General features: G+C 38.5%; 1 protein-coding gene across 2 annotated transcripts; it reads right to left on the bottom strand.

Moving 5' to 3' along the window:
• Nucleotides 1-2611: 2611 nt before the first annotated feature.
• Nucleotides 2612-11048, bottom strand: LOC103453233 (protein NETWORKED 1A-like). Of its 2 annotated transcripts, XM_029095543.2 has the most exons (5): nucleotides 10716-11048; nucleotides 10564-10587; nucleotides 9894-10119; nucleotides 4452-9097; nucleotides 2612-3976 (listed from the first exon to the last, which is right to left on the bottom strand). In XM_029095543.2, the coding sequence occupies exons 3-5, from the start codon at nucleotides 9991-9993 to the stop codon at nucleotides 2777-2779; spliced, it is 5946 nt and encodes a 1981-aa protein (XP_028951376.2). In that variant the 5' UTR covers nucleotides 9994-10119; nucleotides 10564-10587; nucleotides 10716-11048; the 3' UTR covers nucleotides 2612-2776. The 2 variants fall into 2 exon arrangements, with proteins under 2 accessions (XP_028951376.2, XP_070672253.1); XM_070816152.1 differs by lacking the exon at nucleotides 10716-11048 and having other exon boundaries at nucleotides 10564-10702.
• Between the last annotated feature and the right edge of the window lie 1000 nt (nucleotides 11049-12048).

Below are 12048 nucleotides of genomic sequence, written 5' to 3'. Positions count from 1 at the left end.
GGATTTAATAATGGATGGAAGGAAAAAGAAAGTTTGTGTACACCAGTAAGTACAATTGTAGCATAAAAAATAATACGTCAGCTTAAATTTCTATATAGCACATGAATCTTTCATCTTAATGCATATGTGAACCATCCAGATGAAGAATTATTAAGGAGGGGCAAGGTATCAAATAATCAAATAATCAAATTTATATTCAATGGTTGAGATTAAATCTCAACAGAATCCGACAGCTATTAAAAATCTAAATATATATTTAAAAATTAAACAATATATATATATAATTTTTTTTTGGTTCGGTTTGGGAATACCGAAATCCCAAAAACTTGAGACCGATTCCCGTACCGAAATTTCGAGATCGGTTCGGTATTGGGTACCGAAATTTTCGGGAATTTCGGTTTGGGATTTTTTCGGTTTGGTTTCGGGAATTTTTTGGTTCGGTTTGGGATTTTTGGGATTTTTTTCCAGCCCTAGGTATAGCTGCCTCATCGTCTCTTGGCACAACTCCTGGCACTGCTGTCCCTGGCCCTGGCAAGCCTGCTCGCACTGCTGCTTCCCCTGCCCCTGATATTGGTAAACTCCGTGCTGCCTGCACTGTGTTTTACATTGATCCTTCTGCCAAGTTTCACTCATTTTCATCTCGCACTGCTGCATGCATTTATCACTTCCTTGAGATCGGAAGTAAGGACAGCCAAACCTGGCTCTGCAATACTCCGCGCTCGCGGTAAGGGCACACACTGCACAGGTGGGCGACGGCGGCCAAGGCTGCCAAATATAAGCAAGAGTGGAAGACAAAGAGGTAGAGAGGAAAAGAGTGGAGAGGAGCAAAAACAACAGAGGAAGCTTAGGTTTGGTGATGAACATGGTTGCTTTCCCAGTGACCATATATTGAACTATATCAAAGGGGATTCTCTTTTTTATGTTTTTGCTGTGGGCAGAAAGAGCAGAGGATTTTGAGGTATTTATAGAAGTTAGGGCAAAGCATGCATGCGTACACTTGGCTGTGCACATTACATGCAAGGTGACTGCTGTTAAAGGTGACAAAATCGACGTGTCTTGTAAACATATCTGGGAAGATCATACGTACGTGGTGGAATTCGGAAAATATGGACGAAAATTGTGATTTCCTCACGGATAACACTTGTCATTTTTCATGGAAATGTCCATATCTTACCTCTTCCCAATAACGTATTTTGTTGTATAAGTTTTATAATCAAAATCGCTCAATTTCTTAATCTTCATTTAAAAATCATCCCTACATTAAGTAATTTGGATCGGAGACCCTAGTAAAATTGTAATCTTGCAGAAGAAGAAACAGACACCCAAGAACTAGAGAGAAAGAGAGAGATTCTTGCATCCTGAGCATAACAAAAGATTACAAGATTGTTATCCATAAGGATGTATATGTCTAACTACCTTGCTTACAGCTTAAGCTAACATGAGTTCACAGATTATTGACACTCATACTAACCAACCATTGGATCACGAGTCTATTACTGTTAACATTCCCCCTCGATCACAGGTTTGGACTTTCCAAGCCTGAGATTGAAGCAATGAGTTTGAAACAATGGTGCAGACAACCTCTTGGGAACAACATCTGCCAATCATATTTAATCGCCAAAACAATGGCCCCTGGCTTCTTGATACTGGAGCAAATGCCTCCTATTACTCTTGGAGCAAATGCTCATATTACAGCGCCCATCTGCCTCTACCAGTATAATATCTGCCCATTCCGTTTACCACCGATAACCTTTGTTACCTTGTAATATTTAAGGACCTCAAGACTCGGAGGACGCTTGTCCAAGAGAGGTGTGAGAATTGGTTATACCCATTTCCAAATGGCAGTAGATTATCCAATCATCATTTTTCAGCATTTATAGGAGTTCGAGTGTCTGCTCAGAAGTAGCATTTCCACCTTGGTCATCCTGCTTCTCCAATAGTTAAGCTTTTAATTTCAAATAAACAAGTACCAGTTAATGGCACTTTTGATTTAACTTTTTGTCATTTATGTCCATTAGTAGGTTGGAGTTTGTCTCTAAATTTCCTCTACAACTTCCGCATTCACATGTTTGGTGTTCTCCTATTATTTTAGTTAGAAAGTTATCGTTATTATTTATTGTTTGTTGATGATTATTCTTGCTATTCTTAGATATTTCCCATGAAAAATAAATCTCAAGTGCTTGAAATATTTGTTAAGATTAACAAGCAAGTTGAAAATATGTTGAATCTTTCCATTAAAACTCTTTGGTTAACTCCATATACTCAACACCTAAGAAAGTTTTAATTTTATTATAATTTGGTAGGCAAGGTTTTTTCGACAGTAGGCTTCTATTAGCGTTCCTGCTTCAGATGTTACACAACACCTAAGAAAGGTCTTGGTTCGGAAGTTGATCACACTCGAGCTCCCATCCCTCTCCGGCAGTTCCAAAATCCGGTTAATATATGAAGACGGCCATTTTCCGACTTATCCAACGCATACATTCCACACAACCAGGCATTCCGAATGTTACTGAAACATCTGAAGTAAAAAAAGAAGAAAACAAGTGGCTTGTACTAAAAATTTCTCAAATAATAATGAGGCTGTTTCAATGGTTATTGGGAGGTGACAAGATGAAGGAAGCAGCTTATTTTGATTAGATCAAAGCCTATTTTACAGAGAATCCGAGCTAATACACTTCTGTTTTCGCTAACTAATCTGTGAAATGATTCGCTAAACATAATATTAGGATCATTCAAGGAAATAAAATATGCTTCCCTCCAAGTGATTACTACCTCGTCATTCTCCATTCGTGGACGGTCTCATGCAGCCACACACACAACCCTTCTTGCGCCTCTCGCTATTTCTTCCGCTGTAAATAAAATCCCTCAGGAGAACGCCTGTTCTGCTTACGTAAAATCCATGCCTCCCTTTCTTCTTATTCTCGTCCTCCAGTTTCAGCAAAATGTAGTGGATGTTCTGCAACTCAAACTGCAGCCTTCCGATCTTCTCAGACCCTTTACTTGCCTCTTTCACTACTCTCTCTCTGCGGACATTTCCAGCCTCCTCCAACTCTATGGAAGTCTGCTCGTCCAAAGACGGAGACTCCTCAATGTTCTTTTTCAGTTGATCATTAGTTTCCACTAGCTGCACAACTGCCTCCTCAACTTCAACCAAGTGTCTTTTGACTGTTTCATATTCAATGCCGTTGGCCCTTTTACCCTTCTTGCTTGTCTCCATCTTCTTATCCAAATCCCGAGCAATCGTTTGCAGACTCGTCAGTTTCTGCGCATCAGAAGCAAGTCTCTCCAGGATTTTTTCCTTCTTGCTTTCATGATGTGGCCTTCGAAATGACACTTCCCGCTTATCAATTCCCAACTCCTTCTCAGCCTGAACTTCTGAAGTAAAATTCTGAATCATCGGCTCAGAATCTGTAAACCGATGGCTAGGGGTAAGATCTTCCATGCGTGCAGATGCCTGATTTTGTTTCTCATTGGGAACAGGATCCTGGTGACTGTATTGTTCGCCAGTTTCCCATAACTCAAGCATCTGATTATCAGCCCCACCAGTACCTCTCCTGCTTTTTCCATGGGATGAACAATCAGAAACATGATCAAGCGGAATGTCTTTCATCCAAATCCCATTATCAGATTTTGTCTTCAGCAACTTGAGATTTTCACCGGTGAACTCCTTTCCAAGTTTCATCTCTTCACTTTTACTGCATTTTTCTTGAAGTGAGGTACCGTTTGATTGTAACTCTTCAATCTCCACAGAGCCGTTGCTGTTTTTTGTACTTTCCTGAGTTGAAAGCCTTTCAATTTCTTCCACCATTGCCTTTTCAAATGGTTCCATCACAAGCCTTTCCGTTTCCTCGACAAACATCTTTTCAACTTCTTTGATCATTGTTTGCATTTCTGCCAATTCTGAAATTCCATGTGGTACCGATGCTGTGGAATGTTGACAGCTATTTTCATGTAGATGATTTGGCGGTTCCACACCCTAGAGGCACAAACATGATAATTAGTAGATAGAAGAAGAGCATAAGCAAGCAATGGTGATAGTCAGAGTGGTCCAATAAGACACAAACATGTTAATTATCAAGTTTTAGCATTAAACTTCAATTATCCACAGAAGACAAGTTGCAAACTAGTGATCTACATCTGTTTCTGTTAGGAAGGCTTTTGCTAGAATAAGAATGTTTTAATTTTAGCGTTAAATTTCAGTTACAAGCAGGACACTTAAAATTAGAACTAACTCGAACTTTCATGTACACTTACAATAGCAGTTAATAGATACACATTTTATCCATACCAATAAGGCCAAAAACACACACAAACACACTTCTACGTTATTGAAAATTTGGGGTTAGGCTGTCAAAACCAAAAATGAGTCGATCTACCTAGCTCTGACTCTAACTGATTGATCATCACAATCATCAATGTTTCTAAATTTCTAAAGAGACGGAAAATATTACCTTATATTGTTGATTTCTTTCCACAAGAAGCTTCGATCTAAGTACAGTACTGTGCTGAAGAGATGCTACATTCTCTCTCAATGAGGCTACGACAGGTACATATGCAGACAACTGGCCCATCAGCTCCCCAACTTCACCTTCCAAGGAGCTAACTCTTTCTTTCATTTGTTTGACCTCCACAGATTTTGCAGCACTTTCATCTTTAAGACTCTCACAAACATCAGTGAGCTCATGAACCGTATTTTCAAGAAAAGCTTCACGGACAGCAGAAACTTGAAGATCAAAAAAGAATGTCGCAGCCTCAGCCTCCCAGAGTTCAAAGTCATTGCTTCTCTCTTGTAGCTCGGAACTCAGATACTCTTCTCTACTTCTATATTCTTCAATTACTTCACTTAACATACCCACTTCCTTCTCCAGAGTTTCATTTGCTTCACGAAGGATCTCAATTTCATTTTTCTGATTCGAGTTATCTTTGGATAGTTCTAGAATCTGCCTCTCACAATTTTCTCTCAGAAGATTTGAATCTTCATGTTCCATCATCAGCTCCTGAACAGTTCTGCATAATTCCACATTCAAGTCCTCGGCCTTTCTAAGCTTCTCTTCTACTTCTGAGAGCTCCATGGTTTTCTGCTTCAGAGAATCCTTTCCAGCTAAAATTTGATGGTTTAGCTGATCTTTCGAGTCCTTGACTTCACGCAGTTCCTCGTGCAACAATTGAGCTGTCTCGTTCAGATGTAGATTTTCTACTTCTTTTTCAATTACGTTAGACAAGATTTCATTCTTCAGAATTTCATTTGCTTCACAAAGGCTATTGATTTCCTTTTTCTGGCTTGTGCTATCTTCAGATAGTTCAAGAATCTGCTTCTTGCAATTTTGTTGCATTAGTTTTGACTCTTCAATATCCATCTTCAGTTCCTGAACTCTTCTGCACAATTCCACATTCAAGTCCTCTGTCCTTTTAAGCTTCTCTTCTGCGTCCAAGAGCTTCATGGTTTTCTGTTTCAGAGAATCGTTTCCAACTGAGATCTGATGGCTTAGTTGACCATTTAAGTCCTTGGAGTCACACAGTTCCTTGTCCAACAATTCGACTGTCTCGCTCAGATGCAGATTTTCTACTTCTTTCATCACTAACTGCTCCTCCAATATCCCAACAGCCTCTTTGAGGTTGTTGTTAATTACAAATTGACTGTTGAGATCTTCAGTAAGTGCTTTTAGTTCTGCAGCTTTCTCGGTTGCGAAGCTCTCTAAAACCAATGAGAGGGTGCTGAAAGCTAGTGCTTCATGGAAATTAACAATATTATCCTCTTCAAGCATTTGATTTTCCTCTTTGAGGTCCAAAAGATCCTTAAGCAAAGATCTCTTATCTTCAAGCACCTTGTAATTTTCTTCTTGCAAAACCATGTCATTGTTCTCCAAATTTGCCAGCTTACATTGAAGAGTTACCAGTTGAGCCTCTAATATTTCCTCCTTGTGCTCTTTCTCAGTCACTTCCAACCTCAACTCCCTTGTCATCTCTAGAAGGTCATGCTTCTCTTTTTGTAGCATAGAACAATGGTTTATCATGATCTCATACTCCCCCTCAAAGAATTGCTTTTCCGTCTCTGTCTCTGCACCCTCTAGTCTCATCTGCCCAAGTACACTTAAGAGCACTGACTTCTCAACAAGCAACTGCTGTTCCTCATCCTTGCTACGTAACAAAGAAGTTTTCAAGTCCTTGATAGTATTCAAAACGTGCGGCACATTTACTTTCCCTGGTTCAGTCTTATCGTCGTGCCTATCTGGTTCAACCTCAAGAGCCCTGAGCACTTGACGAATTCCCAACCTCAACTTGTCGATTTCTTCCACCAAGAATTGTTCTTCCACCTGTAGTTCAAGATTTTCATTCTCCAACTCTGAGATCAGCTTACTAGAAAACTTGGATTTCTCAACGTGTCTCTGACACTCGATGAATAAGGACAAATTCTTCTCTTCCAGATCTTCTATAAACTTCTGAAGGATAAAGATCTCGATCTGGGCATTTAAAGCTTTATCTAGTTCTTCTTCAAAATCTTTCTTTCCCAGCTTTCTTTCTTCCTGCATCAGATGGACATTGTTTTCCAAACCTGCGAATCGGGCCTCACTTGAACGTATATAACTTGCACGCTCTCGTTTTTCTGCAAGGAGGGAACCCCGTAGTTCTTCGAGTGCATTGAGTGTGGATCCTTTCTCCTTCTCCAAATTAGAATATTTCTTCTCCAATTTTGTAAACCGCTTTTCCAGGTTTCGCAGTCTCTCTTCAACATCTTTTAACTGAAATACCAGGGTGCCTCTCTCATTAAGAAGATTGGATTTCTCATTATTGAGAGACTGGCACAACTCTTCTAAGCTGTTCGATCTTGCTCTGAACCGTTCAAGCTCAATGTTTGCAACAGAGAGGGAATTGTCCAGCAAGGTGTTCCTCTCAAAAAGCGTCTGCATATTCTGAGTGATAATTTGTAACTGTGAAAGCAGGAGAGCTTTCTCAGCAACAAGAGTGGATTTTTCTCCCTGAAGAAACTGGCAAGACGCTTGCAATTGTTTGACAGCCTCTCTCAAACCCTCCAACTCAGTGTTCAACCCCAACAGCGAGCTCTCCAAAATAGCATTCTCCTTTGAAAGTTTACCCATATCCTTCAACTTCTCATAAAGAAGTTCTCTTTGTTCTTTCTCCCTTGTGCATATATCTTCTAGCTTCGATTTTTCACTTTGCAAGTCTTTCACAGATGATTCAAAGCATTCAGGATTTAATCCTGCTGACTCCACCTGCTTCACCATAGCTTGATATCTTCTATTCAATCCCTTAATTTCCTCCTCCAAATGTAAAATATGTTGCTGGAGGGCATTGCTTTGGTCTGATTTTACCGCAACCTCCAGTTCAAGTTTCTCTTTCATCTCTTTGATGTTGAAGATTTCATCTTGCAGATTCTTTATTGACACAGTGCAAGAGAGATTCAATTCACTTAGGCTCTTGTTTTCCTCCTTAACCCGTTGGGCATCATCCTCCATACCATTTTTGCGTATCTCCAAGTCCTTCAACATTTGAAGCCCATTTTTGAACTCCAGAGCTAAGGCTTTCTGATCGTTTTGGGATTGACAATGCAACTTCTGAAGAGCGTGGAGAGTGGCTTCAGCTTGCACAAACTGTAAGTGCTCCTCTTGCATCAAAATCTGAAGTTTCTCCATCTGGTCATTCTTCTCTGAAAGTTCTTGATCTTTACTTGTAATCTTCTTCAACAGACCATCCGCCTCTAACCGCAGAGAGTGATTTGATCTCTCCAAGAGATCACATTGTTCTTCGGCACTCTTCAATTTTGCAGCCCCTGTCAAAACTTCACTATTTAGTCGTTTGGCATCTGCTTGAGCCTGAGAAATTTCACTTTCCATTTTAGCTATTGTATCCATGCACCGCTCGTATTGAAGAGCTGCAGCTTCTTTCTCTTCCATCAGTATAGCCAGAGATTCTTTCAGAGTTTTGACTTCGCCTTCAGCTCTTTCAATTTGTTCATTAAGCATTCTCACATTTTCCTCAGAAACTGAGATTTTAGTCTCCAAAGCAGATATCTTCTCGAGGCATTGCTTGTACTGAAGAAAAAAATCTTCCTTTTCAGCCTGTAGTTTTGAAAGTTCTTGCTTGAGCTTTTGAGCTTCAGTTTCTGCTTTAACAGCCCGCTCATTAAGTCCTTTTGCATCCCTTTGAGAAAATGATAACATGGTCTCCAGGCTAGATATCCTTTCCAAACAATGATTGTACTGAAGAAGACCAGCATCCCTCTCTGCTTCTAACTCCACAAGGGCTTCCTTCAATATTTTAGTTTCAATATCAGCTTTGCTTGCTCGTTCATCGAGCCCTCCAACAGCCGTTTGTGCATCATCTAGTTCCCTCCCCAGTGTAGACAACTTCTCCAAACTCTGCTCGTACTGAAGAAGGACTGCGTCCTTTTCAGATTGTATCTCATCTAGAGTTTTCTTTAAGGCTTGAACTTCAGTTTCTGCTTTTGCAGCACGCTCAGATTGAGAAAGAACCTGGGTCTTGAGACTTTGGTTCTCACTAGTTAATTGAAAGTACCCATTTTGGAACTGATGTTTGATATCTTCTGCCTCATGAAAATTTAAGCCCTCTCTCATCCTTCCCTCTACTGCACCCTTTGAGCTATTTGGCACTTCTCCTGGAGTGAACATCTCGGTGAACTGTTTTAGACCCCTTCTGCTTATTCCAGAGTTGGAGTCTGCTGAGTTTCCTCCATTCCTTTTCAAAGCTTGTAAATTGGTTGACGAGAGACCCAATGTATCCTTATGCAAGTCATCAGGGTTAAATAAGGAACGAACTGGATGTGGCATTTCTGGTGTATGAGGTCCAACATCTGGGCCAGAAGAGCCTGAGGGCGATTCATCAGCCAATACATAAGGTACTTGGTTGGGAAATGCTTCTGCCATGGTTCGATGAGCGTGTCGCAGCTCTACAGTTGCATGATCGTACCTCTCTGCTAATGCACGATATGCTCGATAGAACTCCTCCACCAGTTTCATGAGCTCCGGGCGTTTCTTGTAGTACATTTCTGCCCTCCTTGCAAAAGAATCTGCATCTTCTTCAATGAGCTTGATCATTGCTTTGACTTTGGAATCCATGTCTGCATAATAAGATTTCGGGTCAATTACGAATGTAGCATGAAAAATCCAAGGACATCCATCTGCAAAAATACACTCAATTGCACATGCTGAGGAGAAAGAGAGGAATCGAATGACAAAATTCCAAGGAAACTGATTTTTTTATCTACACTGACCTCAAAATTTCTTTTAAAACATATTTCATATGCTTGACATTATATCATGCTAATACCATAGATCACAAAACTTGAGATCCACCATATTTTGTTTCCGTTCATTTTTGGTCTAGCTTCATCTAGTTTCATGTTCAAATTAATGTGAATGTTAATGACCGTAGTTTCACAGAAAAGTAACTGGACATGAAAAACTTATGCAGTTATACTGTCCTATGTTGGTCAAGCAAATACAAACCAGGCGTGTGAATGCAACTGGCCACGCAAAGAACAGTTTTCAGTATCTAGTGTTAGTTCTATATACTCTCGTCCCTCATCTATCAACCTCTTCTCTCCCCTTTCATCTTAATCTAAATACAAAAAAGCTGTATCCTATTGGCATGACTTCATCCATGCATCCGAAAGAGAACAATATAGGCAACTACTTTACTTAAGATCCTATGTTAGCAACCATGCATAACAACGAAAATGCTGTGTCTTGTTGGTATTACTTGGCATCAGACATGATTAGAGGCTATATGCTTAGTGCATAAAACTGAGAGCTTATATCTGCATCTGAACAAAATTGATTTCAATCCAAATCCTGCTAACAAAATTGATTTCAATCCAAATCCTGCTAACAAAATTGTATGAAAAATATCAAGACCTGTAAGATTCTCCTGAAGCCACTTTGAATTCTTTGGAATGTGACTATCCCACCACCAAGAATATAAGCGTCTGGACTCGGAGTGTAACATGGTTGCCATGACCCCGGCGCAGCACAACAACAGAACTTGTTTTGAGTAGGGAAAGGCCAGATTATCAGTTCAATGAACTTCCACCCCTCAGTATTCCAGACGAAAATGTGTGGTTCTGTCTCTCACTCCTTTCACCTGTGCACCAAAATCATCAAAGAAAGTTTTACAAAGATTGTCGGAATGGAATGAAGTTCACACCAGCAAGAAGGTATCAAGACAAAACAAACGATACAAAATTGCATACTGCCTGCTGTATTAGACAGATACAATTGATCCAAGAAGACATCAACAAAAACAAAAACAATGTGGAAAACTGAAGTTTTCTTCAATGTATAAGAAATCAAAAATCATGTGGAAAACCAGTACACAGCAGCTTTTTTAAATTTTTTAAAATTCATAAAACAAGAAGCCAAAAAGCATATACCACCTCCATAGATCAAATACAGAAAGAGTTCATGAAAAATGAACAAATCAAAGATGGGTGATTTTGCAAATCAGTTCCAAAACAACAAGAGAGAAAGATTAAAGGGTTGACTTTTCGTTTCCTCTATTTTATTAACCATATGATCAAGAACTTACCAGTAGATTCACTGCTAGCCGGTGCTGGGATTTTCAATCAGCAAGTGATAAATCAAAGGAAACATCGTAAATGCATCAGTTTTAAGCAGATGGGTCATCATAAAAACTGCAAAAGCTTCAACCTTTGTGAACTCATGAGATTAAAAACTTACTCGATGAATGATTTCAGAGGTGGGCTTCTGACAGAACATCAAAATCTCCCATTAAAACCATTGGGGTTTTTAATACATATTGAAAAAAAAAAAAAAGATAGATTTTTTCAACTCTGTTTGGATCAAGTAATGCCAGAAGAATGAAAAACTTGTATTCTGATCAGCAGCTATGATTGGAAAACTCCAGCTGCATACATCACAAGTTCACCCCATTCTCTCTCTCTCTCTCTCTCAAACAGAAAACTCTGTCACTACTCTTCTCTCTTTATTGGGTTTTGTGCAGTATATTTGACAGATTTGGAACGAGGCTGTTTGATGACACTGTAAAAGGCCAGAAAGAGAGAATGAGGAAGTTAAAAAAGTAAGAAAAATGTAATTGAAAATATTTTCATGCTCTTGGAAACACTATTGTAATTTTTTTTCTTCTAAATAAATGATATTATTTACTGTAAAATCTTTAATTTTTTTTTAAGAAGAAGGGAGTTAAGTTAAGTCTTAATAATGAATAAGTAATAATGTGGTTCAAATTTACCTTTAATGAGAATCTAACTTACAAGTGAATAGAAATAACAATAGATCGTGATACTATTATAATTTTTTATTTTGAACAAACGATATAATCTACAATAAGGGGAGGGATGAACTTAATCTCATAATGGACTAGCAATAATGTGATTCAAATTCACCTTTAATTAAAATCGAACTTAAAACTTCTTAATTACTATAATACTAATTAACTAAAACACTACTAAATTGAAAATTGAAAAATCAGAGTGATGATTTAAGAAATAATATAATACTGCAAGAGTTATGCTGTCGTTTGTCGTCTAAGGGAACCAAATTACTAATCTTTTACGTCTCTTCCTCGTGGCATCATTGCATTGCTCTTGCTACTTACTTTTGATGTCTTTTGTTGTAATTCTATGTTTCGGGATCGTAATACACCAAATATGTGTTGTTGATTAGCATATCATGTATCACATAATTACAAAAATAAAGTCCAATAAGCTTGTAGTCAACGAAGTCCAATAAGTTAAATCTGTTTATAAGTTCAATTCACGATAATGTATTTTTTTCTATAAAATTCGTTTATAGGTTTAATTTACTAGAAGTATTATTTTTTCTTTAAAATCCGTTCATAGGTTCAATTCGCCAGAACTGTATTTTATCTCTAAAATCTATTTATAGGTTCAATTTATAATAAGTGTTTTCTTTTTCTCTAAAATTCGTTTATATGTTCAATTCATGATAAGTTCTCTAAATCCATTTATAGGCTTAATTCAGGATCAATGTATTCTTTTTCTAAAATTCGTTTATAGGTCCAATTTGTAAT

The sequence above is a fragment of the Malus domestica genome, chromosome 16 (genome assembly GCF_042453785.1).
Source record: "Malus domestica chromosome 16, GDT2T_hap1".
Taxonomy (NCBI): domain Eukaryota; kingdom Viridiplantae; phylum Streptophyta; class Magnoliopsida; order Rosales; family Rosaceae; genus Malus; species Malus domestica.
Note: the sequence above shows the minus strand (reverse complement) of the source record. Positions and strands in the feature narration are given on the sequence as shown.

Bases quoted from the DNA above. Each gene is read 5' to 3' on its own strand.
- LOC103453233 (XM_029095543.2), bottom strand. From the start codon at position 9,993: ATGGCAACCATGTTACACTCCGAGTCCAGACGCTTATATTCTTGGTGG. The intron at 9,098-9,893 runs GTCTTGATATTT...CTTATTATGCAG, and splicing joins GCTTCAGGAGAATCTTACAG to ACATGGATTCCAAAGTCAAA. The intron at 3,977-4,451 runs GTAATATTTTCC...TTGTGCCTCTAG, and splicing joins AAAGAAATCAACAATATAAG to GGTGTGGAACCGCCAAATCA.